Below are 24,172 nucleotides of genomic sequence, written 5' to 3'. Positions count from 1 at the left end.
ATATCTATATGATCTTGGGTTTACTCTAAATGAAAAGCAGAATTACTTAAAAGCTAGAAATTTATAGGGGTCTAATAGTTTTTATTTGTTGTTTTATTCATCTTGTAGTACCAAAACCCTTACCGTATGGTGAGTTCCAATATTTGAGCAAGTCTATCGTGAAGCAAATTTGCCTACAAGGAGAAAAAACAAATGTTAACAATGGATCTATTACTTTCGCAATGTCCATATGTAAGAACACAAGTGATTTAAAGGACAAAGCATAACTGTAACTGTTAAGCTGATGGTACAGAATGTTTACTGTTTTGATTTTATCTGTCTCATACACTGAAATTTAATGTAAAGTTTCTCTTCATTCCTTTCCTAGTCTCACTAGTAAAAACAAATTGATATACACACAGAACAAAACACCTACAGCAAAACCACTGAAAACCACTGCAAAAAAAATTTCAAAGCAACAAAAATCATTAACATTTAATTTGGGATCTGCTATTTCAATCAGCTCATAGTGCACAAAGACATTATTTAAGGCTTCATAGCTACATCTTCAGTTTTCTGTCCCTATTCCATCTACTCCCTTGTGGATTCTATTGACCTGCCTAAATCTTAGAGTTTACCCATCAGTTACCATGAAAAGCTCCAACAAAAATCAAACTCCACCCCACCGCCTCCACTACGTGCTCACTTACTTTGGATTCACACTGTGCTGCTATTTCTTCAAAAGGTGCTTTCTGGAATTTCTCTATCACTAGACGCCTCTTTTCCTTTTCCTGTTCTTCCATTCCACTGGTATCTATATAAATGTTAAAAAAAACAAAACATTAAAAGGAATACAGAATTTTATAGAACATTGCCAATGATCCTAAGAACAAATGATCTATGCATAAAAAATAAGGGTAATTTACAGGACTACTTGTTTATGGAAAAAAGCAAAAGGTGTAACATCCCTGAAATGTCTTAGTTGAGGCCAGAAAGCGCACACAAAAAACTTCAAAATTACACTGCACAAAACCCTTTTTCATAGACTATCTTTGTCCCTCTTACCAAAATAAGCAGAAGCACAACTTCCTACAAGTCAAGCAACCTCAAGGCCCTTCCTGAAGAACGATTATTTTATTTATAATCATGCCTTTGCACATATGAGGTACTAAATAAAAAGTCTGCTAAATCTGATAATGAATGGCATGACTGAAATCTAGATATGGTCAAGTGGAACCATATTGGTTTAGTCTTTTCCATTTATCTTCCATAATTTGTTTTTTTTTTTTTTATCTTCCATAATTTGAAAAGGGATTGTTTTTATCTTAAAATGATGTGTGGTCTGGTCAAAGATTATAAAACAATAAGAGGTCTGTCTTTTTGATACTACTGATATACTAACTGTGTCTATTTGCTTAACAATTTGAAAGAAGGCTAATTAATGGTTTAGTTATTGATGGTCTACTTTAACAACCCAGTGAGTCAACAATTTCATAAGGCAAAACACACTCTGTTCAAGGTTCTTAAAACAAAGCTGCTCTTCAGGTACAAAATTAGCTAGTTTAAAAAAGGGGAAGTAGCATGTAAAAAGGAAATAGGTCTTTTTTTTTTTCCCTCTGAAATTGTGTCAGGCTAACAAAGTTGTAGACTTTATGTACTTCTTCTGAATGAATGTAATACAGAATTACAATCACATCTCTAGTGTTCACTGGCCCAGGGTCACAAGCTTAAATGTGCCAGAGGCCAGGCACGAAACAAATGTTTTAAATTAGGTCAGTAAAAGAGGTAAGAAAAACAGACTTGGGCAAGCTGAACATCTATCTCAGGGCTTTATTCAAATTCAATTTCTGAAAATAACGCTTCCACCCAAATTTGGCCTGCAGGCGGCAAATCTGTCCAGCAGTTCTCAAACTTTCTGGTTTCAAGACTCCTTTATGTGTTATATCACTTGATAATTTCTGTATTATAATATAAAAATGAGACTTTAAAAATATTCATTAAATTCATCAAAAACTCAAACCACTGTACGTTAACATAAAGATTTGTTTAATGAAAAAATAACCATATTTTCTAAAGTGAAAATTTAGTGAAGAGAATGGCGCTGTTTTATATTTTTGCAAATCCCTTTAATGTCTGACTTAATAGAAGGCAGCTGGATTCTATCTGCAAACATTCAATGCGTTGCAATATGTTATTTTGGTTGAAAATAAAGAAAAACTAAACTCACACAAGCATGTACTGATATGTTGGGAAAGAGTAATTCAATAGCCTTTTCACAGAATTGTAGCTATTTCTTCTACAATAAAATTTGACAAGTGGTAAAGTTAGTTGCAATATGGAATCTGAAACTTTATTAATGAACTTTTTACAATTGGTTATAGTAACATCTACTGGTCTGTTTTACACTTTGAATAGAGTTCTACTCATGCATGGTTCTGTAACATCGTGCAATGGTCATCTGGAATACTGCTCCACTGACTTCTGCAGATCCTCTAAATAACTGGGAGTATGTGGCATCAAAGAATGCGATGACCACCAGATGAGTTTGAGGCCACTGCCTTCATTCATGTTAGTACATGCAGCAGAGAAGCAAACTATGTCCTAGTGTTATGCAGAAAATACTTCTGGACTTGAGGATCTCTTGAAAGAGTTTCCCCTGGGACTCCAGGGGACCAAAGATACTCTGACAACACTGTCAAACTGTAAATTCCTCAGCATGCCTTATCAACGTTTAAATGTCTCAAAGTGTCTTGTATATAATAGGTGTTTAAAAATTGCTTAGTAAATTCAAAGCCTTTGACTGTGTGGATCACAATAAACTGGAAAATTCTGAAAGAGATGGGAATACCAGACCACCTGACCTGCCTCTTGAGAAACCTATATGCAAGTCAGGAAGCAACAGTTAGAACTGGACATGGAACAACAAACTGGTTCCAAATAGGAAAAGGAGTATGTCAAGGCTGTATATTGTCACCCTGCTTATTTAAATTATATGCAGAATACATCATGAGAAACGCTGGGCTGGAGGAAGCACAAGCTGGAATCAAGATTGCCGGGAGAAATATCAATAACCTCAGATTTGCAGATAACACCACCCTTATGGCAGAAAGTGAAGAGGAACTCAAAAGCCTCTTGATGAAGGTGAAAGAGGAAGAGTGAAAAAGTTGGCTTAAAGCTCAACATTCAGAAAACGAAGATCACGGCATTCGGTCCCATCACTTCATGGGAAATAGATGGGGAACAGTGGAAACAGTGTCAGACTTTATTTTTCTGGGCTCCAAAATCACTGCAGATGGTGACTGCAGCCATGAAATTAAAAGACGCTTACTCCTTGGAAGGAAAGTTATGACCAACCTACATAGCATATTCAAAAGCAGAGACATTACTTTGCCAACAAAGGTTCGTCTAGTCAAGGCTATGGTTTTTCCAGTGGTCATGTATGGATGTGAGAGTTGGACTGTGAAGAAGGCTGAGCGCTGAAGAATTGATGCTTTTGAACTGTGGTGTTGGAGAAGACTCTTGAGAGTCTGTTGGACTGCAAGGAGATCCAACCAGTCCATTCTGAAGGAGATCAGCCCTGGGATTTCTTTGGAAGGAATGATGCTCAAGGTGAAACTCCAGTACTTTGGCCACTTCATGCGAAGAGTTGACCCACTGGAAAAGACTCTGATGCTGGGAGGGATTGGGGGCAGGAGGAGAAGGCAGGAGGATGACAGAGGATGAGATGGCTGGATGGCATCACTGACTTGATGGATGTGAGTCTGAGTGAACTCCGGGAGTTGGTGATGGACAGGGAGGCCGGGCGTGCTGCAATTCATGGGGTTGCAAAGAGTTGGACACGACTGAGTGACTGAACTGAACTGAAATTCAATTTTATTTTGACAAATCTGATGTCATATTACAGTAAGAAAAAAAATCCTCTATAAGATTAAGCTGAAAAAGGTCAGATTTTATTTCATGTATGATGGGCACCAGAGTGTTTCATGTCCCTTGATAATGATGCTCTTATTCTAATATTTCTTAAAATCAAGAGCCAATTTCCACTCTCTATAGTGAAAGTCAATTTCCATGCTCCATTGCTTTACCAGTTAGAAATAAATTCAGAGCATCATTAGCCACCAGGAATTTATATTAATACTTAATTGAAGGAATCATTCAAAAAATTTTAAAAGAGGCAAATTATATGAGGTAAAATTTATTTCCAGAAAGGCCAAAGGAGAAAAATCAAGAGTATTATTTTATGCAAAGATAAGTGGAAAGATTAGAGTCAGTCAGACATGGGTATGAGATTTGGCTCTGGTATTTACTAGCTATGTGCTCTCAGGAAATTTGTTAATTTCTCTGTTTCAGCGTTCTCACTGATTATATAGCAAGAATTAATGTGATAATGCCTACTGACAATTTCTGCCAGCTCCTTTCTCCTACCCCATTAGAAACACACCTCTAATTACGCTGCTGTATGCCCACTAAAAATGACTCTACATAATTTTCAGAATTTTCATCTGCCCATCTCCAATAAAAGGAAATACATTTGTTTGTTAGCCATCTGTATGTCTTCTTTGGAGAAATGTCTATTTAGTTCTTTGGCCCATTTTTTGATTGGGTCGTTTATTTTTCTGGAGTTGAACTGTAGGAGTTGCTTATATATTTTTGAGATTAGTTGTTTGTCGGTTGCTTCATTTGCTATTATTTTTTCCCATTCTGAAGGCTGTCTTTTCAACTTGCTAATAGTTTCCTTTGATGTGCAGAAGCTTTTAAGGTTAATTAGGTCCCATTTGTTTATTTTTGCTTTTATTTCCAATATTCTGGGAGGTGGGTCATAGAGGATCCTGCTGTGATGTATGTCGGAGAGTGTTTTGCCTATGTTCTCCTCTAGGAGTTTTATAGTTTCTGGTCTTACGTTTAGATCTTTAATCCATTTTGAGTTCATTTTTGTGAATGGTGTTAGAAAGTGGTCTAGTTTCATTCTTTTACAAGTGGTTGACCAGATTTCCCAGCACCACTTGTTAAAGAGATTGTCTTTAATCCATTGTATATTCTTGCCTCCTTTGTCAAAGATAAGGTGTCCATATGTGTGTGGATTTATCTCTGGGCTTTCTATTTTATTCCATTGATCAATATTTCTGTCTTTGTGCCAGTATCATACTGTCTTGATAACACATGAAAAGATGCTCAACATCACTCATTATCAGAGAAATGCAAATCAAAACCACTATGAGGTACCATTTCACACCAGTCAGAATGGCTGCGATCCAAAAGTCTACAAATAATAAATGCTGGAGAGGGTGTGGAGAAAAGGGAACCCTCTTACACTGTTGGTGGGAATGCAAACTAGTACAGCCACTATGGAGAACAGTGTGGAGATTCCTTAAAAAACTGGAAATAGAACTGCCTTATGATCCAGCAATCCCACTGCTGGGCATACACACTGAGGAAACCAGAAGGGAAAGAGACACGTGTACCCCAATGTTCATTGCAGCACTGTTTATAATAGCCAGCACATGGAAGCAACCTAGATGTCCATCAGCAGATGAATGGATAAGAAAGCTGTGGTACATATACACAATGGAGTATTACTCAGCCATTAAAAAGAATACATTTGAATCAGTTCTAATGAGGTGGATGAAACTGGAGCCTATTATACAGAGTGAAGTAAGCCAGAAAGAAAAACACCAATACAGTATACTAACGCATATATATGGAATTTATCAAGATGGTAACAATAACCTGGTGTACGAGACAGCAAAAGAGACACTGATGTATAGAACAGTCTTATGGACTCTGTGGGAGAGGGAGAGGGTGGGAAGATTTGGGAGAATGGCATTGAAACATGTAAAATATCATGTAAGAAACGAGTTGCCAGTCCAGGTTCGATGCACGATACTGGATGCTTGGGGCTAGTGCACTGGGACGACCCAGAGGGATGGTATGGGGAGGGAGGAGGGAGGAGGGTTCAGGATGGGGAACACGTGTATACCTGTGGCGGATTCATTTTGATATTTGGCAAAACTAATACAATTATGTAAAATTTTAAAATAAAATAAAATTAGAAAAAAAAAAAAAAGGAAATACATTGACTGCCTCTCACAAATTCGTGCAGCCTGCATGCTGCCACCATATAAGGGCGACACTCAGATACACAGTGATGCTGTCACAGCTCCAGGAAATGCAGTCTGGACAGAGGAGGATACTCATCCAGGACAAGACAGCACAGCCACAAAGACCTGAAGAGTGCAAGCTAATAAACGGATACTGTATCTATAGAGAAATCAACAGTGTATACATTTGCCATGTTGCCTCTGGTAATTCCGGCATCTAAACAAGTACTGAGATAAAGAGAAGCCAGTAAAAAAAAAAAAAAAAAAGAAGAAGCAGCAGCTAGTGAAATACTAGGGAAGCTAACAAGCAAAAACCTTACCAATTGCTTTCTTCAGTGCTTCAAAGGTGATTTCTTCCGTGTTACTAACCTAGAGAAAAGTGATTTTAAGTAAAATAGAGGGTTTAGAAAGGTCAATATAAATGACACCCTCACCTAGTTACAAGTCATCTAAGACCTTTTACAAATATTTTCTCTTCTTTGTGTTGGCTGGATTCATGATTATACTCCACAGTATCAAATAATCATCACGTTTTCATTTGTTTTAACAATAGCCTAGCACAGTGGTTCCCCAAACAGGTTACACATTGATGCTGGGCTGGCAGAACTAGCACCCTTTAAGGCAACCCAACTAACAGTCAAGGCAGAGATTATGTATAAATGCAGCTTCAGCTGTGTAATAAATGAGAACTAAGTATTCTATACTCTCTATAATTTTGGTACCACATATGTTTACAAATCAAAAATGAAATAATCAGAAACTCTGAATAGTTTAAAAGCAAGAATCACTACTTTGGGAAGTGTTCAATGAGTACAGTTAACCAACATCTTAAAATAATCATATTCTGGATCTTTTAAGGTCAACCACCAAGTCTGATTATCCAGAAAACACCCTTTAACTTGAAGTTTTCAAATCTCTCCTGTTTTGAGACATGTTTGTGCTATATAAACAAAGTCAGGACAACTATATAAAGTCAGGAATACTTTTTGTGGCACTAACACATTTTCAGGAGGAATAATACATCCACTTATTATAGTATCTCAATAAAAGTTAAGAAATGATACATGAATACTTGCCTTGGACTCTGGGCATCCCTAATTTTAGGTCATGAGCTTCCTTTTGCTAAGTCTAAGGCAGAAAGACTAATGAAAGCAAAGGGCTTCATGCTTTGCACCTTAGCTTCTCTGTAATACAAAGGCTTTAGCTGGAAATCAAGCAGCAAGAGTTTCACTACCTCAGTTTTTCTACTGAAGGTTCATATTTCTAGTTGAAGTCAGATTAAACTCGGAGATCTTCAGTTGCTTTGGTCTAGATATTTGGAGCAGATATACAAGATTAGGCTCTGGCTGGTCAATTATTTGTACCTAGAAGCAATCTAGCACTTCAAAGTTGTTCTTAGAACTGGTTAAGACTTTTAGATTTTTGATAAACGATTAGACCACAGGAGAAAGAACACAGGAGAAGCCAGAAGGCCAGGATCCTTGTTACACAGAACTTTTACCTATTACCTGTTCAATTTTGGGTGGATGAAAAGCTAAAGGACTTTATCTAATAACTCTTGTTTGTTTTCCTCAGAGAATGATGACGCGCTCCTCAGCATGGAAACCTCTCAAGTCACTCAGTCTCCCTCCTGTTTTTGCCTCCTTCCTCCGAGTTCCTCTGTGGGCCTTGCCGGTCCTCTCTCCCGTCTCCAGCCTGGCTACCCAAGACCCGCTTCACCCTCAGTGCAAACTACCACAGGGGTCTCTATTTGGCCTCTCTACAGCCAGTCTCTTCTTTCCAATGTAGCTTAGTCACACTTCTGAGATTCTTTTTACGAAAGCCCAGCTTTGACAATGACACTGCCCAACTTTCAAACTGTTGCCATTTCCTATCGGAGTACACATGAAGCCCTCGGCCTGGGGATGAAATGTTCTATAACTTGGCTTCAATCTTGTCTCCCATTCCTGCCTTTTGTGAATTTTCTTTTTTTAAAAACAAGAGGAATTTCTTTCTACTAATGTTTAATGATTCATATTTTTCATACAAAGTAAGGAGAAGGCAATGGCACCCCACTCCAGTACTCTTGCCTAGAAAATCCCATGGACGGAGGAGCCTGGTGGGCTGCAGTCCATGGGGTCGTGAAGAGTCGGACACGACTGAGAGACTTCACTTTCACTTTTCACTTTCATCCACTGGAGAAGGAAATGGCAACCCACGCCAGTGTTCTTGCTTGGAGAATCCCAGGGACAGGGGAGCCTGGTGGGCTGCAGTCTTTGGGGTCGCACAGAGTTGGACATAACTGAAGCGACTCAGCAGTAGCAGCTGCTAAATACAAGCCACCTACTTCATTTGGTGTTTAAGCAAACCACAGTCTGTTCCAAGTCTACAGAAAACAATGGTTGTGTTGCAGTTATTGGGAAATGGTGCAAAGGCAGGCTTTTGGAGGAGTTTCAACATTCCTTTACTCTTTATGACTTTGGCCTTACGTATGACCCGTAACTCTCGCTTACACTGTACGATGCCCTTGAGCCTGTGTAAAATCTGCTATTCACCTTTTTCCAACCAGACTAGCTGTCACATCACTTTCACTGATGAGTGCCTTCTTGTTTTGTTAGCACACATATAGGTTCCTTCAGTTGTACTTGGGGAAAAGGCAGGAGTATGTATGTATGTATAAAAAGATCTCTGCGATTTGTCCTAGAAAAAGTGACAATTCTTCTCAGCCGACCAGTGACTTAATTTTGTATAAAAAATTTAATTTGTACTCCAAATTTAACATGTATAACTCCCCATCCATTCCCCCAAATAATTAAGCACTGACTATTATCTTTTTGAGAGAAGAACTAAGTCACGATTTCAGGTTTTACTTATATTCATTATGCGTATCAGTCATGCTGATGGGGCTCAGTAAGCACCAGAGATCAGAGAGTCATGCCTGTGGTGCTTTATTCTATTAGTCAAGCTGATTGTTTAATTTCAGGAAGCAGATATATCTCTATTCTATTTTAGTCATTTATCTTCCTGAATACTTTAATTTAGGTATCTTTATACACATACAGGGCAATTTTTAGGAGAAGTTCACTAAGGATTCACAGTGGGCTAAAACTTGAATTGCAAATGTTAGAACTGACATACTACAAATGGACCAGGTATTTTAATAGATTAGTAAAAAGCTGAGCTGTATCTAGGGGAAAACCAAAGTTTTGCTATGATCTCCATCTAACCAACATTAAAAAAAAAGTTACAAGCTCTAAAGTGAAAGTGAAGTCGCTCAGTCGTGTCCGACCCTCAGCAATCCCATGGACTGCAGCCTACCAGGTTCCTCCATCCATGGGATTTTCCAGGCAGGAGTACTGGAGTGGGGTGCCATATATCTGAGGACTATATGGGATTCTGTATATATAATTTCACATAATTTTGATGAAATAATGATTTTTCAAATGAGCAGTTTTTAATTTGATTCACTGTTAACAAATATACATATTCTCAGTTTGATATTTTGTTACATCATTAACTGGTGAATACCTAACTGATGAAAATCTCTCCTGTCCACACAATGAAATTACCTGGTTTTAGCCTAGAAGGTACCATCATTCTGTCTTCTGGTATCTGAACAACCATTCCTAATACACAAAATTAGGTACCACAATGGTAAATGAGTTTGAAACTCCAATGCACTCAACTAAAAACTGTACTTAATTTTTCAAATACTCAGAGTGAGGTGTATTTGACTTAGGATTTACAGTTATAGCAAAGATAAAACAAAAGTGATCTTTAATAATTTAACAAATGTATTAGTGAACTTTTAATGTAAAATTCATGCTCAAGAATCTTCCTCCTATACTAAGTCTTCATGCAAATGTCATTTCAGTTCATTTTATTAAAATAAACTGACCCTCTGCAACAGTTTGAAGTGCTATATATGTATTTTTAGGAGAAATAAAAATGGTCAACAAAAGGCAAAGGGAAAAATTCCAGTCAGTAAAACAGACTGCACTCTTGACACATATAAACTAAGGGTCTGGATGAATTTCTTCCCTCCAAAGGTATTATCAGCAAGTTCATAATCATTAAAGATAGAGTTAGCAAGGCATCCTCCTTGCTAATAATGAGTATAAAAATAAAATGGCTTTGAAGAGGTGAAATTTAGGGAAGATGATTTTTCTTGAGTCTTAAATTGGTAAGAAAACTTTAAACCAACCTCAAGGCCCCAAGTTCCAAAATGAACACTAACAGCGTATTCAAACTACTCCAATGCTCTGAAGGTAATTTCTTTATGAAACTGGTTATTCTACGTAAGAGGGAGTTAAAAACCTTGAAAGATATAAACTAATTGGCTGTACCCTGGCCACCAAATACTTTTAAATCCTGCACACAAATTAACTGACAGGGTTTGGAAGCAGGAGGGAGAGAGGAGGCTGAGAAAGCATAAATTCAGACAACTTCCTTCCCCTTTTCTTATATGGATATTCTTTTAATCATTTATACTGTACCAAGAGAAATAATGAAATACCTAGGAAGCAAACAATGGGTAAACCACAAGGAGGAGGCTGACTTGACATGCTGGCACATCGGCACTTTTACTTGACTATCAAAAAATTCTCTGCTGATTTGTGTGGATAAGTCCTAGAGAATACTGGCTGCTTTTTCTTCCTATAACTCAGGAGGGTACACTCTTGTGCTCTATTGAAACAGGAGGAGAACATTAAATCTATGATATTTCAAATAAGTCCTTCAAGAGTACACAGGTCACTGATAAAGCTTAGCCTATATTAAATGTTATATTTACTTTCCAAAATGATTTAAAAAATTCTCTCATAGGTGAAATTTTGAAACTTTCTAAAAGTAGTGGGTATTTGGCTTCACTTGAGAGTGTATAATCCCATTTATTCTCACAACTTATGTTTCATAAATCTTTTAAAATAAATAGGATTAGAGGGCCTATTTATTTAATAACAGGCCTTATATACGTTCTTACTTATTAAAAAAGCTTAGTTCTATGGTTTCTTTTACTACAATGTGAAAAGCAGTGATACCATAACACTTAATATTAAATTTATGTATCTTTGTAAGTATCTGAAATGAATTCAGTAAAATAAATTGTAAATTACAAGTTCAAGGCTAAATCAAATTAACATCTACTAACAATTTTATTTAGGAATAATTTAGAGTTGTATTTGCTTCTAAAAGTGCAGAGAGGCAAAAAGCTCTTTCAAATTGACTGATGTCTATCTCAAGACAGTAGTACTTGGTCATAAACTTTCAGCAACTTACCACATCATCAGAAGGAATGCTGTTGGGTAAAATATCCACCTGAATGGATACGGTGTCCACAATACTCTTCCTTCTAGAAAGTCGATCTTCATCTATAGTTAAAAAAAAAAAAATTCCCCCGTTATTTGCTAGTTAGAAATGGTATATCACGTATAAATTCCAGTTATTTCAGATTTCAAAAAATTTCAGGAAATTAAGACAGTTTGTCTTTTTTTGCTTTTACTAAATATACAAAGCAGTGTGCTCTCAGACTTTAACAGATTTAAAAAATAAAATTGATAGGTGGACTCGGTTTCATACAGTTGACCCCTGAATGACATGGAGGTAGGGGCGCTGACACCTGAGGAGCCAAAGATCAGTACAGAACTTCAAAGCTGGCCCTCCATACCCCCAGTTCCGTTTCCAGTCCAAATTTCCAATTTTGTATTAATCAATTCTATTCAACATGTTTTATCATGTTGAGGTTTGACAGAAAACAACAAAATTCTGTAAAGCAATTATCCTTCAATAAAACATTAATAATAAAAAAAAAGTTCTAAACTCAATTTTAACGTCTTTACGAAAACCTTCTTTATCTCCACACTGTCATATTTATTTTTCAAGAGAGCCATCCTTCAGAATTTTTTATCTTTTCTCATGCAGATTTGAGGATGGCTTCTGAAGTGGTCCAGTAGAGCACTCCCTCTTACACTGCCGGGAGAGCTGCTTCTAAAATGAATCTTTTTTCAGACTAACTGGTAATTTTAAAACAAATCCAGCCTACTGACTAATGCTGAGCTTCCCAAGATTTTGCACATCGAAGCATACACAAACTTATAGTACATGTAAGGCACAGGGAGCTTAATGGAAGCTCCCTGTAAGCAGTCAGCTTACAGCTGCCTGCACTGTAAGCTGACTGCCCAAGACCAGACCCAGCTACCTGAAGAGCTAAGGAGATCAGTATTCAGACACACCTGTAAGGTTCCCAATAACAGGGAGCTCAGGCCTAAAATTAGCCTAATAGCACAGTCAGCCACACCATAATCTGGCAACACTCTTTCTAATTTCATTTTGTATTTGCAGTTGACCAAAGGAAATGGCAACTCACTCCAGTATTCCTACCTAGAAAATGCCATGGATGGAGGAGCCTGGTAGGCTACAGTCCATGGGGTTGCAAAGAATCAGACACGACTGAGCAACTTCACTTCATGAACAACCTAGGAGTCTGGGGCAGACTCTTCTGCAGTCAAAGGTCTGCATTACAACTTTAATTGGCCCTCCAGATCCATGGTTCTGCTTCAACTGGAGACCACGTAATACCGTGGTACATATTTATTGAAAAATATCTGCATTTAAGTGGAACTATGTAGTTCAAACCAGTGTTGTTCAAGGGTCAACTCTACTGTGATTTTATTCTTCTCAAGGGGTCAAGAATGAACTAAAAGAGGGCAAACATAAGGAAATTGGTTTCTTGGGACTTTCCTGGTGGTCCAGTGGTTAAGACTCTGTGCTCTGAGTGTGGGCTTGCTCCCTGGTTGGGGAACTAAGATCCCAAAAGCTGTGTGGCATGGCCTAAGAAAACCATTGGTTTCTTTCTTACTGACTACTCCTCTACTCCAAGGCAGCCTTCCATGGCAGTAAATTAATGCTGTTAATCAAATATGGCAACTTACTCTCTTTCTGGGACATAGAAGGATTGCAGTTCCTGGCCTCTCTGTGGTTAGGAGGGACTCTGTAACTAGTTCTGGCCAATGAAGAGTGAGCAACATTTTAAACTGTGGCTATTCCATCAGCTTGGACTCCAGAATAAGGAGGATATGAGGTTATGCACGGTTAGTTGGAGCAACGAGTTAAGTCTTTACAGTTTTAAATCACTAAGAACGTGTGTCTGTTTATTCTCACAGCACAGCTCAGCCAGGGTTCTTCACCTTGGCACTACTGGCGTTTTGGGCCAGGTAATTCTTGCCGTGGGAGCTATTCTGTGTATTGCAGAATATTTAGCAGCATCTCTAATTTCTACCTGCTAGATACCAGTAGGCCTGCCCCACTGGCAATAACTGAGAATGTTTCTAGGGTTGACAAATGGTTCCTAGAGTGGGAAAAATCACTCACAGTTGAGAACCACTGACCCATCCCATCCTGATAACAGACCTTTCAAGAATGTTCCCTGTATGCCACCATCTTATTTTAAGTTTCTTAAACACTAACCACATCACTCCTCCAAGCAATTCTACCCATTGCCTGAGGAAGTAAAAAGGAAATCTGCATTCTCCAGTCAGAGCCTACAAACAGGAACATCGGCTGTTCCCTGATGTATTAAGGCAAATGTGCCTATTCTCCAGTCTCTGGGCATCTGCCTCACATGCTTTTCTACAAACAGAAACTCCTACTGGAAACACCTGTTACCTGCCCTTCCTTATGTCCCCCCACCATAAAGACTCTTATCTTTCAAGCTCTACTTACACACTACATCGCATGCTTTAAATCTTAAATATTACTTAATTGTTTTTACTTGTCTTTCTTCTAGCTCCAGAAATTTCCTATCGGTTACGATTGATCTTTCCTTATCACTATTCAATCATTATCACCCGGAAGTCACTGACTGGGCCTTGAACTACCAACGCGTAAATCGATGTCTTGTCTCCCCAGCTGTACAAGAATTCAGTGGCAGACTGTGTTTTGCATCTATCATCTAGCAGTTACTATGGTTCTGCTGTATAAAGGCTGGAGGTACAGAATGAATACACACCCATCTGTGACAAAGTACTACATATTGTTTCACTACAGTTTTCAGATTGAAAGTATCTTATCTCCTGCATATGACTATTACTGAGGTAACCGAGACACTGTACTTTTTCTAATTTTTCCTCATGATCATATGTGCTAATATAAATCACCAAACATAAAAATCAACATCAATCGAACTGCTACAAAACAGTATGGTCATCACTGCTGACTTGCTTTTCAACTTTCAAGGCTTTACTAGAACTCAAAATGAGGAATAAATAATAGCCTGCTTCTCCAAAAAAACCCATACAAGAACTTCTAGGTTAACATATGAAACCTGATGGGTTGCAGAGAAGAGAGAAATTGAAGCTTAAGATAAAAAAAAAGGAAAGGAGAAGTACAGAAGCAGGAGAGGGATCACTGAGAGGCAAAAGTGAGTTAGAACGGGAGGGAGGTATGGGCAGAGATTTGAGAAAGACAAGGAATTTTTCAAAGGAAGAAAACGAAACTCAATGGGAAACTCTAACACTCTATTCTCAGAAAGTTCTTTCTTTTCATCAATAGAGCAACCTGCTTGAAGGTGACAGAAAAAGCCCAGTCACAACTAAGTATCGTGCACATCTACACATGAGTAAGCTCTCCACAACACAGCTTACAGAAGACAACGCCCGTTTTCATGGGCCGTCCACGTCTGCTCCTGACCTGTCCTTCAAGGGCGGCTGAGACGCAACACCACTGCAGCCGCTGTGGACGGCCCTGTCCTGCCGGCTCGAGAACTGCCTCTCGGCGTCTCAGTGCCTTGCGTGTGCACTCCCCGGGTAGAGCCTTGCTTCTCTTCCTCAGGCTGGCCTGGGGCAATCTCAGACGCTACTTTCTATGCCCCTTCGGTTTTCCCATCCCACCTCCCTCTCCACTTCCTATAATCTGCTGTTCGGTATGGTAATCATTGTTACTTCTTTCTGTTTTTAATTGCAACCTGGGTTTTAGAGCAATACTTGGAGACAGTGAGGCCTAACTTCCTTCAGTGATACAGTGATATTCTGCTGCCACCTGGAGTGTCTGTGTATAATGTATGGAACTGCATTCAGATGGCTAAAGAAGAGAGAAACACAAGTAGACACAACAGTCTGAACACAAGAATAATACAGAACTACATTAAATTACTCAATATAATTGTCTATGGTTGTATAAGAAAAGGTAGAAGAATTTACTTAACTGTATATTAATAAATCATGAAATGTAATTAGGGCTACAATGCTGCTCCGATTCAATTAAAAAGCTAACCAGCAAAACGAAATTTCAGAGGTAACTTATCTATACAAAATTTCATTTTAACACTGATACTACTTATACAGATAAGACTTTTTTGGTTCTATAGAAAAACACAAAATTCCATCTAGAGCTAACGCGTATTTATTTATAGTGAAACTGGTTTTTTAGGTTCTATGCAATTCTTATCAAGCCATTCCCTGTTTAAAATCATTTAATGACTCCCCAATGCTTTCGGAACAAACTATTTAACCAATCCTACTCTTCCAAGTCACTCCAAAGTAGACTAACTTTACAGTAATTCCTTGAAAAATCATCTTCTTGCTTGCCTCCATTCTTCCACACATGCTGTTATGTTGGCATGAAACAGTTCACTTGCCTAACACTTGCTTCAGGCTCAGCTTAGGGGTTTTTTTTCCTTCTGGAAAACACCCCTGTTTCACAAAACCTGGACAGAAGACTCTCCTAGGTGCTGCCTGAGGACCCCAAACCTCTCTGATGACAGCTTTTAAGGCATACTGCAATCGTCTAGTTAATTGTCTTGTTAGACAAACTGTATAATGAATTAACTTCTTTCCTATGCATCTAGAATACAAGTGCTGATGTGCCATCTTGGGAGAACTGAGAAAAACGTCATTCAAAATCATCTTCTGTGTTTCTTGGTCCAGATGAGGAATCCTGTTAGGAAAGACTGTATGCTTTGTTAAACCGAGAACCTTTACCTGTCTTGCTTCTGTTTGCACAGCAGCTGCCACATCGTAAATACTCATTAAATACTGTACCCCTTCATAGAGGAGCATGTAACACACACCTAGACATACACTATTAACTCAAATTCTAGGCTGATTTGCAATAATTAGCTAACATTTATTGATCACTTACTTTATGCCAGTCACTAACTGTTCAGTAAGCTTTAGGCATACCATTCTTCTTTCTTTAGAACCAGTTACCATTATATTTCAACTGTTTGTCTGTCTTCTCCACCAAACTTTAATCCTTGAGGACAGGGAGTGAATCTTAACATCTTTCTACCCCAAAAGTCAGAAGAGTGCTTGATATAGTAGACCCTCAGTAAAAGTTTGTAATACAAGAAAAAATAAATCTGGATCAATAAGAAACAATCTTTGAGCACACAGCCGGTAAAATCAATTTATTAAGCACCTAACTGAACAGGCAAGGCAGTTAATTCTAGTGGTCTTACCTAATCAAATTATTTAATTTCAGCCTCACTATCATCATTTGTAAACAAAACTAATGCTACTTTCCTCACCAAACTACATTCTCAGATTCCCTGAGAACACGAATACAGAGTACCACTGTGACTGGCAAACACTCGGTACATAATAAACGGCAGCTACTCTTTTGATGATGAAGGGTATACATGCATGATACACAACAACCTAAATATTTAAACTGTTTTCTTTTAACAAGAAAGATACCTTAAATCTTAAATCCCTTATTTTTTTTTAAATGAGTATCTGATGGTTATATAGCAAAAGGAAAATTTAATAATTGATTAGGCCACAAAGTCTTACTATGTCTTCTGACTCTCTCTGCATTAAGGCAGGACACACATGCCACAGACTGGTTCTAAATTGCCAAAATCTTTATAAATCAGAAGACTCTTATTCACACTGAGGGATTTCTATGCAGTTACATAACTAAGAATATGCTGAAATGCTCAGAATTCTTCTAGTCAGTGATAGACAGGCATTAAAAAAGAAAATACATCCTTTTCAGGGGTGGGAAGAAATGGGAAATACAAACCATTTGTTAAAATAAAAAAACATACCGTAATTTTCATTCAGAATTGTTCGGAGTTAAAGGAACAGGGTAGAAGGAAGTAACAAGGGATGGAAAGTAAACTACAGCTATGGGGAAGGTAGAGCAAAACAGTAACTGAGTTTACAACTACATAGAATACACAGGCCACTGTCTTCATTTTCTAGAAGGCAGTTGTACTAAGCTATTTTCCTAAAAGATGGGGGAGGGAAAGGGCAGGCCAACCGACACTGGATTTACCTTTGCACTTGTGCCTGGGTTTATGAGGTTTTTTGCCTGAAGGAAAGAGAGCTAAATCCAAATTATAAGAATGCATTTTTAAAAACCTATTTAAAAAATTCTTTAAAATTATAAAGCTCTACTAATAGTTTATTCTTAGCACTTTTTACTTTCCCAAGGAATTTCTGAGGAACAGAATTTTCTATACTATGGAATTTAAAAGAAAATGCAAAAGCTTTCATTAACATCTCAGACTATTATGAACAACTATCTGTAATAAATATACATATTTTGGATCCAAATTATAAAAAAGTTATTTCCAAATATCATGCTGTTTCTAGCGATTAATTCGGAAAACTACCTAAATGAAATCAAACAGCTCTCTTGTAGAACAGATACAGCCCCATCAAAAGAAAATGAAGGTGTCCTAAGATAAAAATCTTTGATTTTAGCTTTCAAAGTAAAAAGTGAATGCAAGATATGATGCAGTTTTGCTTTGAAACAAAACAATTATCTCAAGCAATGAAAAGAACAGAAGGAGATACATTATACACAGAGGAAAACATATTCTTAACTTAAAAAGTTTGCAGGTTTCTTTACAAAGAAAGTAGTCTGTACTCTTTCAAATGACAAAAATTACCTAATTCATTAAGCTCAATAGTCACAAATAACTAACTAAATGATTTTTACCAATTTCCTGAAGTTAAACACAATATTGCTTAAAGAGCAAAGATCTTACTTTGCTTCTCTGTTTAAAGAATAATATTATTCAGTATAATAATACATGAACTATAATAATTAACACTTGAGGATTCAATTTGCTCATGATAAAATCATGTATGTGTCTTTTACTAAAGGTTTTCAAGAACAAAATTTTAAAATAGAAGTAAACTTTCTTAAGCATCTGAAACAGTTGGTATAATAAGTACACAAACAGAATTAGTTTTCACTGCTAACTGAACTCGCAAAAAAATTGCTGATACGTATTCGATAGAGTTTTAATCACCCCCCCTTACCTGTCACTTGTGGTACGTACGGGACTGACAACCTCTCAACACTATACCCACTTCCACCTAGGGACTCTGCAATCTTGTTGGTCAAAAAGTACAAATTTTTGTCATGCTTCTCTAAAGATTTTGGAAGCCTGTCAAGTTGATCAAAACAAAAGCCATTTAGTATTATTTAAAATAAGTTAACATATAAACATTCTAGATCAAGGTCTAAATATAAATGCAACTTAAACTGTAATTAGTCATAGGAAAATCAGTATATTTTAGGTGACTAATTTGAGCTCTTTAAAAACATATGGAGTGTGGACCCAGCTAGGAAGCGTTCTGCTGTTCTTCTTCCCCAGTAACATCCCAAGGGTGAGGTCAGCCTTATTTTATCCTGCTGGTATTCACACATTAAATGATGAAGACGAAATTCAGCTTTAACTATCATGCTAATTAAAAATCTACTACAGGAAGAAAATAAAAATGAAGCTCACTGACTACTAATCAAGAATACACTAGCCAACTAAGTGACAGGAAACTCTCGTCCAAGACATACAGCTTCACTTTCCTTTCAAACTGCTTGGTATTATATTATGCTGATGCTTTCAATATTAAACTGCTTTTAAGAGTCCAAAAGCTGAATAAAGTATTTTTCATATATGTATTTTTTTGTTTGGATAGCAAGGAAAAAAGTTCAGAGTATAACCATCACTTTTCGGAAAACATTCTTTCTCCCATAGTTTTATTAATATTGTTATCGATTATTCAAAGTTTTGAACAAGATATTATAGTCTCTTAAAGGATGTTCACCTATATATCAGAACATGCTCTATTTAAGAGTTGCATCCTCATGTTTAAAAAAAGGTAAGCTAAAATTTTTTTCCTCAAAGACTGAGTCCATGTGTATGAGTCTATATTTATAATGTATGAGAACTTTTATAACAAGACAAACAAGTTAGATGAGTTAAGTGACAGAAACATAAAACAATGAGGATTATAAAAATCAGAAAATTATTCTAACAATAGTTCACTCCTTTCAATCATCATTTACTGGTTTCTCAAGTCAATGTCCCTTTCTTGAAATGTAAAGCATTAACATACATGCACTTATCTCTGAAAATATGCTCTGGTAGAAAATAAGGGGCTTCCATAGTTCGAATTTCAATAACCTGAAAAATATCCAAAAACAAAATAGAGTAAAAATCAAAAGCCTCACTCTTCAGGACGGTGCCACAAAAATTTGGAAAACTAAAAACACAGAAACAAAAACTCAACATTTATAAGAAATACCATCACTTTATTTTGGAATTTAAGCTACAGTTGAGAACCCAAATAAAGAGTTCGTTTTGTTTTCACGTTTATGAACTCAGCAGGTAACAAAACCAAAGTGATAAAATAATACAAGCTGTGAAAAAAGATGATACATCACATCTGATCAAACCTCCCACAGAGGCAATTAGAACCTGTGCCTTCTCAAGCACCCTGTGTGGGAGACACCTCCACAAGCCACAGGCCCTCGCTGTGCCCCTCCTCCACGGGACCTGCTGCCGCGCATGCCCGTGGTCTCAGCGCTCTTCTGAGGTCTAGCTCCCCAACTCACTTGGGAGCCACCTAAAGGGGAACTCTGCTTTCACAGAATTTGGATCTTTAATGGCAGATGTCAAATAGTCACTCAAACATTTGTTTAATGAATGAATGAGTTTTATTTCTTAGAATGCACTAAAACCCCCTACATTTTAGGAAGGACTGAGAGAGATGCTTCCAATTTCATAAAAATGAGGTTCTCCCTGAAAGATGTCTTTAAAGAATAAAAATTACAGTGGACTTTTTCTGCAGGTAAGTCAGCGGCTCTGAAATGTATGCTAAACCATGCAGTAACTATTTAATGAGTTACTGCTGAAAAAGATAAATACAGTTAAATGACACAGGACAAATCTGAGAGGTGTATTATTTACTTAACTTTTGAGATCTAACTCAAGGAGACTGGTTTAAAACATAATGACAATAAAAACAGTATAATTAAAGAAATATGAGATACTAAGATCCATAATGTTTTAAAAGGAAAATAACTGTATAAGAAATTGTATGAAGTATTATAGAAGAAAACCGTATTTCCTGCTCAACCATTATACAGAAAAATTCTAATACAACAACAGGCATCAAAGAAAATATAAACATAGCATTATCTTAATAATTTGATACATAATCATCAACATTAAAAATAATTATCACTGGTAGAAAATCTGCCATTCTCATGCAGTTCAAATGCAAGGACTTATCTAAATATATTACCTTGCTAACATGCTGGCAAAACGCAGGAACAGCTATCATCTGACTCACAAAGTTGAGGTATGCAGCAACCAGCGCCATGATTCCACAACGATGGAACATTGGCAAATTATCTTCATTGATAATTGCACTATCCTTTAATAAAACAAACACACATGGACAGATCAAGGTCTCATGCTCCATTAGCATTTTCTTTATGATTATACTAAAAAAACTGCAGGTAAGTTGGAATGCTAACAAAAATGTCACCTTAGAAGCAGCTTTCTTTAAAAAAAAAAAGTTCTAAAAGGAGAATAAATACCCCTTTATAAAAGACTTAAAACTCTCAATTCAAACAGGTCTTCTTCAGGAAAGCCTTTCCTAAAGATGGGGGGATTCGGGGGCTGGTGAAATGTATATTAGATATATAAAAATAAATGCATGTATTCTCATTGCACACAGTTCTATTATTATGTAATATTTAAACTCTAATTAAACAACTCCATCTATGTAATTTTTATTATTTAATGACTATCTTCTCCACTGAAAGGATGGGCACAGGGACCATGCTGTCTTTTTCATCATGGTAATCCTATACCTTTGAACAATATTTAGCACATGGTCAATACTTACTCAACATTTGTAAAAAGAATAAATGAATGTGATCATAGTTTTTTAGATTTAAAACTAGAGAACTCACTTAAAAAATTTATGTCCCTGAGTAAAGATGATAATACTTTAAAGATGGTGTCTAATTTGTAAAAAAATGCTTTTGTCAATGAAAGGCTATGAAAGCATACCTGTAAAGCAATGGCTAATCGAATGAGATCAATAACTACTTCTTCATTGGCCAATTCAATAGTTATAAGAGCAAGAGAAGTATAAAGTAGCTCATAGTTCTTGTGAACATTGTCTTCTTCTTTACAGCCCAAATATATGTGCCGATACAGCTGCTGCCCATTCTGAAAAGGGAAACGATACAGAAAAAAGACAGTCTTGCTTAAAATGTAGCAGGGCAGATATCAGAGGTGTATATAACCTCTTATAAAGTAGCTATCTTATCACATAACATGGGAGAGATTTAAACTGATAATCGGAGGGTCAAATTGTATTCCAATTATTAACATCAATAAATGTATCGATATATAACTACACACTAACACTGGAGTTGAAGACAAAATTAAACAAAAACAGCAAGTCAGAAATAGTTCCAGTGCAAACAATGAAAATGTCTTTAGTAATAATTTGAAAAGACAAGCAAATTATAGATAGATTTGAGAAAAACTGAAACAAATGGCAGAATTATGGGAGCCTTGGCAATAATAAGAAACACCTGGCTGAGCAGAAATGAACTCAGGTTTTCTTGCCTGAGGGAACAACCTCCTGGGAGGTGGGTTAGGAGCTGTGCAGGGAAGAGCACCTCCAGGCTCTGCCACACTTTGGTCTGAAGTGACACAGGCACGTCTAAAGTCCACCCACGAGGAGAGGTCACAGACACACCCCCAGGACTGTAAGAGGTTTCCCTCTAAACCAGAGGGAAGTTCTGTTAGTCAAAAACAGAAAAGCCTGTGGTCTAAAGCATTCCAGAGTACAGGTCCAATTGTCAAGTGACAACAAACAGAAACAAAAGCGTTTTTCCCATTTCAAAGTACCATGTGGTAATTAACTCAACATGTTACACTGGTCTGCAACACAAACTGTAAGTTACAATAGGGAAACTGAACGACTGCCACGCTTCCTCTCCACTACGCCCCACTGCCCACCCCGGATATGACTTAACTTATCAGTGAGGAAGCTGAGCATCAGTGTTTGTAAAAGCACAAAGCTCCCCCGGTGATTGTAAAGTGTGGCCAGGGTCACAGGCCACAACAGTAGTCTTCTGAAGCCAGTCCGTCTGTAGGGTTATGTATGCATTTTGCTCTGTAATCTATTTAATATGCACATGGACCCATATAGGTAAGAGGCGCCTCTCCAGCTGTGCCAATGCCTGACTGGTTAACCCTGTTTAGGTCTGTGGTTCAGTATTAGTAAGTGGGAGTTTTCTGGCTACAGATACAAACTATGTATGTTCTTCTAATAGATTCCCCTTCATTTCATTTTAAGGTTACAGATCAATGCAAACCTACCTGAGAATTCAAATGGCTACAACTTAAGCCATGCATTATTTTTCAGAAGATAATCTTACCTTTTTCATGAAACTTGTGTCTTGTCTACAAATTTTTTCTCTTTTTATTTTTAGGTCAGCCACATCTGGTATTATTCTAGAGAGAACCAATGCATCATTTAAAGGAATGACTGTTATATCATCTTATATGACAAATCATAGCTATGCTTAGAAGTCTGAACTATTTACCACTCATTTCAATGAGCATTTTAAATAAGCTTATATATAATGATTCTACTGAATAACCGAGTTTAAGTATAATTGCACAAAGTAATCCTTGAGGCAAAACCAAAATAAAATTTATGGAACTAATGATTACTAGTAGATAAGATCTCTGAAAGTACATTAAAAGACCTTTAACATTTACTATCTTAAAATATATTAGTAATTGTTATACAAATTAAATTCTGGGATTAATAAAACCTAAAAATCCTAGATGAAAAAAAGTACAATACTGCATAATGGTAATGGTGATGGTTCTAACTGTGAATTTACTGAAAACCACTGAATTAATAAACACTTTAAAAGGGTAAAAAAACCCCAAAACAATCAATACTGTACTTAAATGCATTAATGTAGAAATCTGAAAATTTCATCATTAAGCCTATTTTCAAACAACACATACCTGATCCCTCGAAGCTTTGCCCTGTTGTCATGGCGATCCATCAGATTATGCATTACTTCCAAGACTAACTGTCTCAGTTCATAGTCTTCCATGAGGGACGGTGATAACAAAGGGTCCAGAAAAGACCCTGGCAGTGCAGTAACTATTGTCTTCGCTTTGTATCCAGAAGTTACCTGATTATAGGGAGGAAAAACAAGCAAAACACCTTTGTCATGAATCCTTCTTTGATAAAACTCTCAAGGTGTTTTCTAAGAATCATTAGCTTAGGGAAAACAGGAAGTATAAACGTAAGTCTAAAGGAAAAACTAAAAGAAAATTTGTGAGATGATGAGGATTTTACAAAAACAGCATTCATAAAGTTAATAAAATCAGTATCAGCACACATTTACCTTATGTCAGGCATGACTCTAAGCACTGTATGTGTACTAACTTCATCATTACCATGTTCCTGTGAGGCTAGGAATTATTACTGCTTCCCCATTTTGTAAAAGAAAACCGAGGCTCAGACAGGTTAAGAATATATGGGGCAGGAAGTCAGTACTAAATGGATATAAGGAAATTAGATAACAAATAACACAGGTAAGATTTGAAAATTTTAAACTTGCAAATAATTATTTTATTTTAAATTAAGCAGTTCAGTTTAATAGGAATGCATTTTCATCTTGGAAAGCTCTTTTCATTATTTGATGTGACATTTCTGAGTGTATTCCTATCTCTAAAGTTGGAGCTTTTAATCAGCCTATACTTAAATGCCATTAAACAGTTTAACCATAACACACAGACATTCATTCAGTTGACTGTGTAGTACAAT

At 36.9% G+C, this 24,172-nt stretch overlaps 1 protein-coding gene across 2 annotated transcripts in view; it reads right to left on the bottom strand.

The window, feature by feature from the left end:
- The window catches only part of EFR3A (EFR3 homolog A), an 86,942-nt gene that overhangs the window by 6,993 nt on the left and 55,777 nt on the right, over positions 1-24,172 (bottom strand). For both annotated transcript variants that reach the window (XM_086337370.1, XM_086337369.1), the window contains exons 13-22: positions 23,362-23,534; positions 22,758-22,833; positions 21,373-21,534; positions 20,597-20,728; positions 19,406-19,473; positions 18,326-18,453; positions 11,334-11,425; positions 6,398-6,446; positions 690-793; positions 124-173 (exon numbers count right to left, since the gene is read on the bottom strand). In XM_086337370.1, the coding sequence (XP_086193496.1) occupies positions 124-173; positions 690-793; positions 6,398-6,446; positions 11,334-11,425; positions 18,326-18,453; positions 19,406-19,473; positions 20,597-20,728; positions 21,373-21,534; positions 22,758-22,833; positions 23,362-23,534 (1,034 nt within the window). The remainder of the gene's footprint in view (positions 1-123; positions 174-689; positions 794-6,397; positions 6,447-11,333; positions 11,426-18,325; positions 18,454-19,405; positions 19,474-20,596; positions 20,729-21,372; positions 21,535-22,757; positions 22,834-23,361; positions 23,535-24,172) is intronic.

The sequence above is a fragment of the Bos grunniens genome, chromosome 14 (genome assembly GCF_055505025.1).
Source record: "Bos grunniens cultivar Pamir isolate PY7600 chromosome 14, Bosgru_T2T1.0, whole genome shotgun sequence".
Classification (NCBI taxonomy): Eukaryota; Metazoa; Chordata; class Mammalia; order Artiodactyla; family Bovidae; genus Bos; species Bos grunniens.
This window is presented reverse-complemented; position numbering and strand designations above follow the sequence as displayed.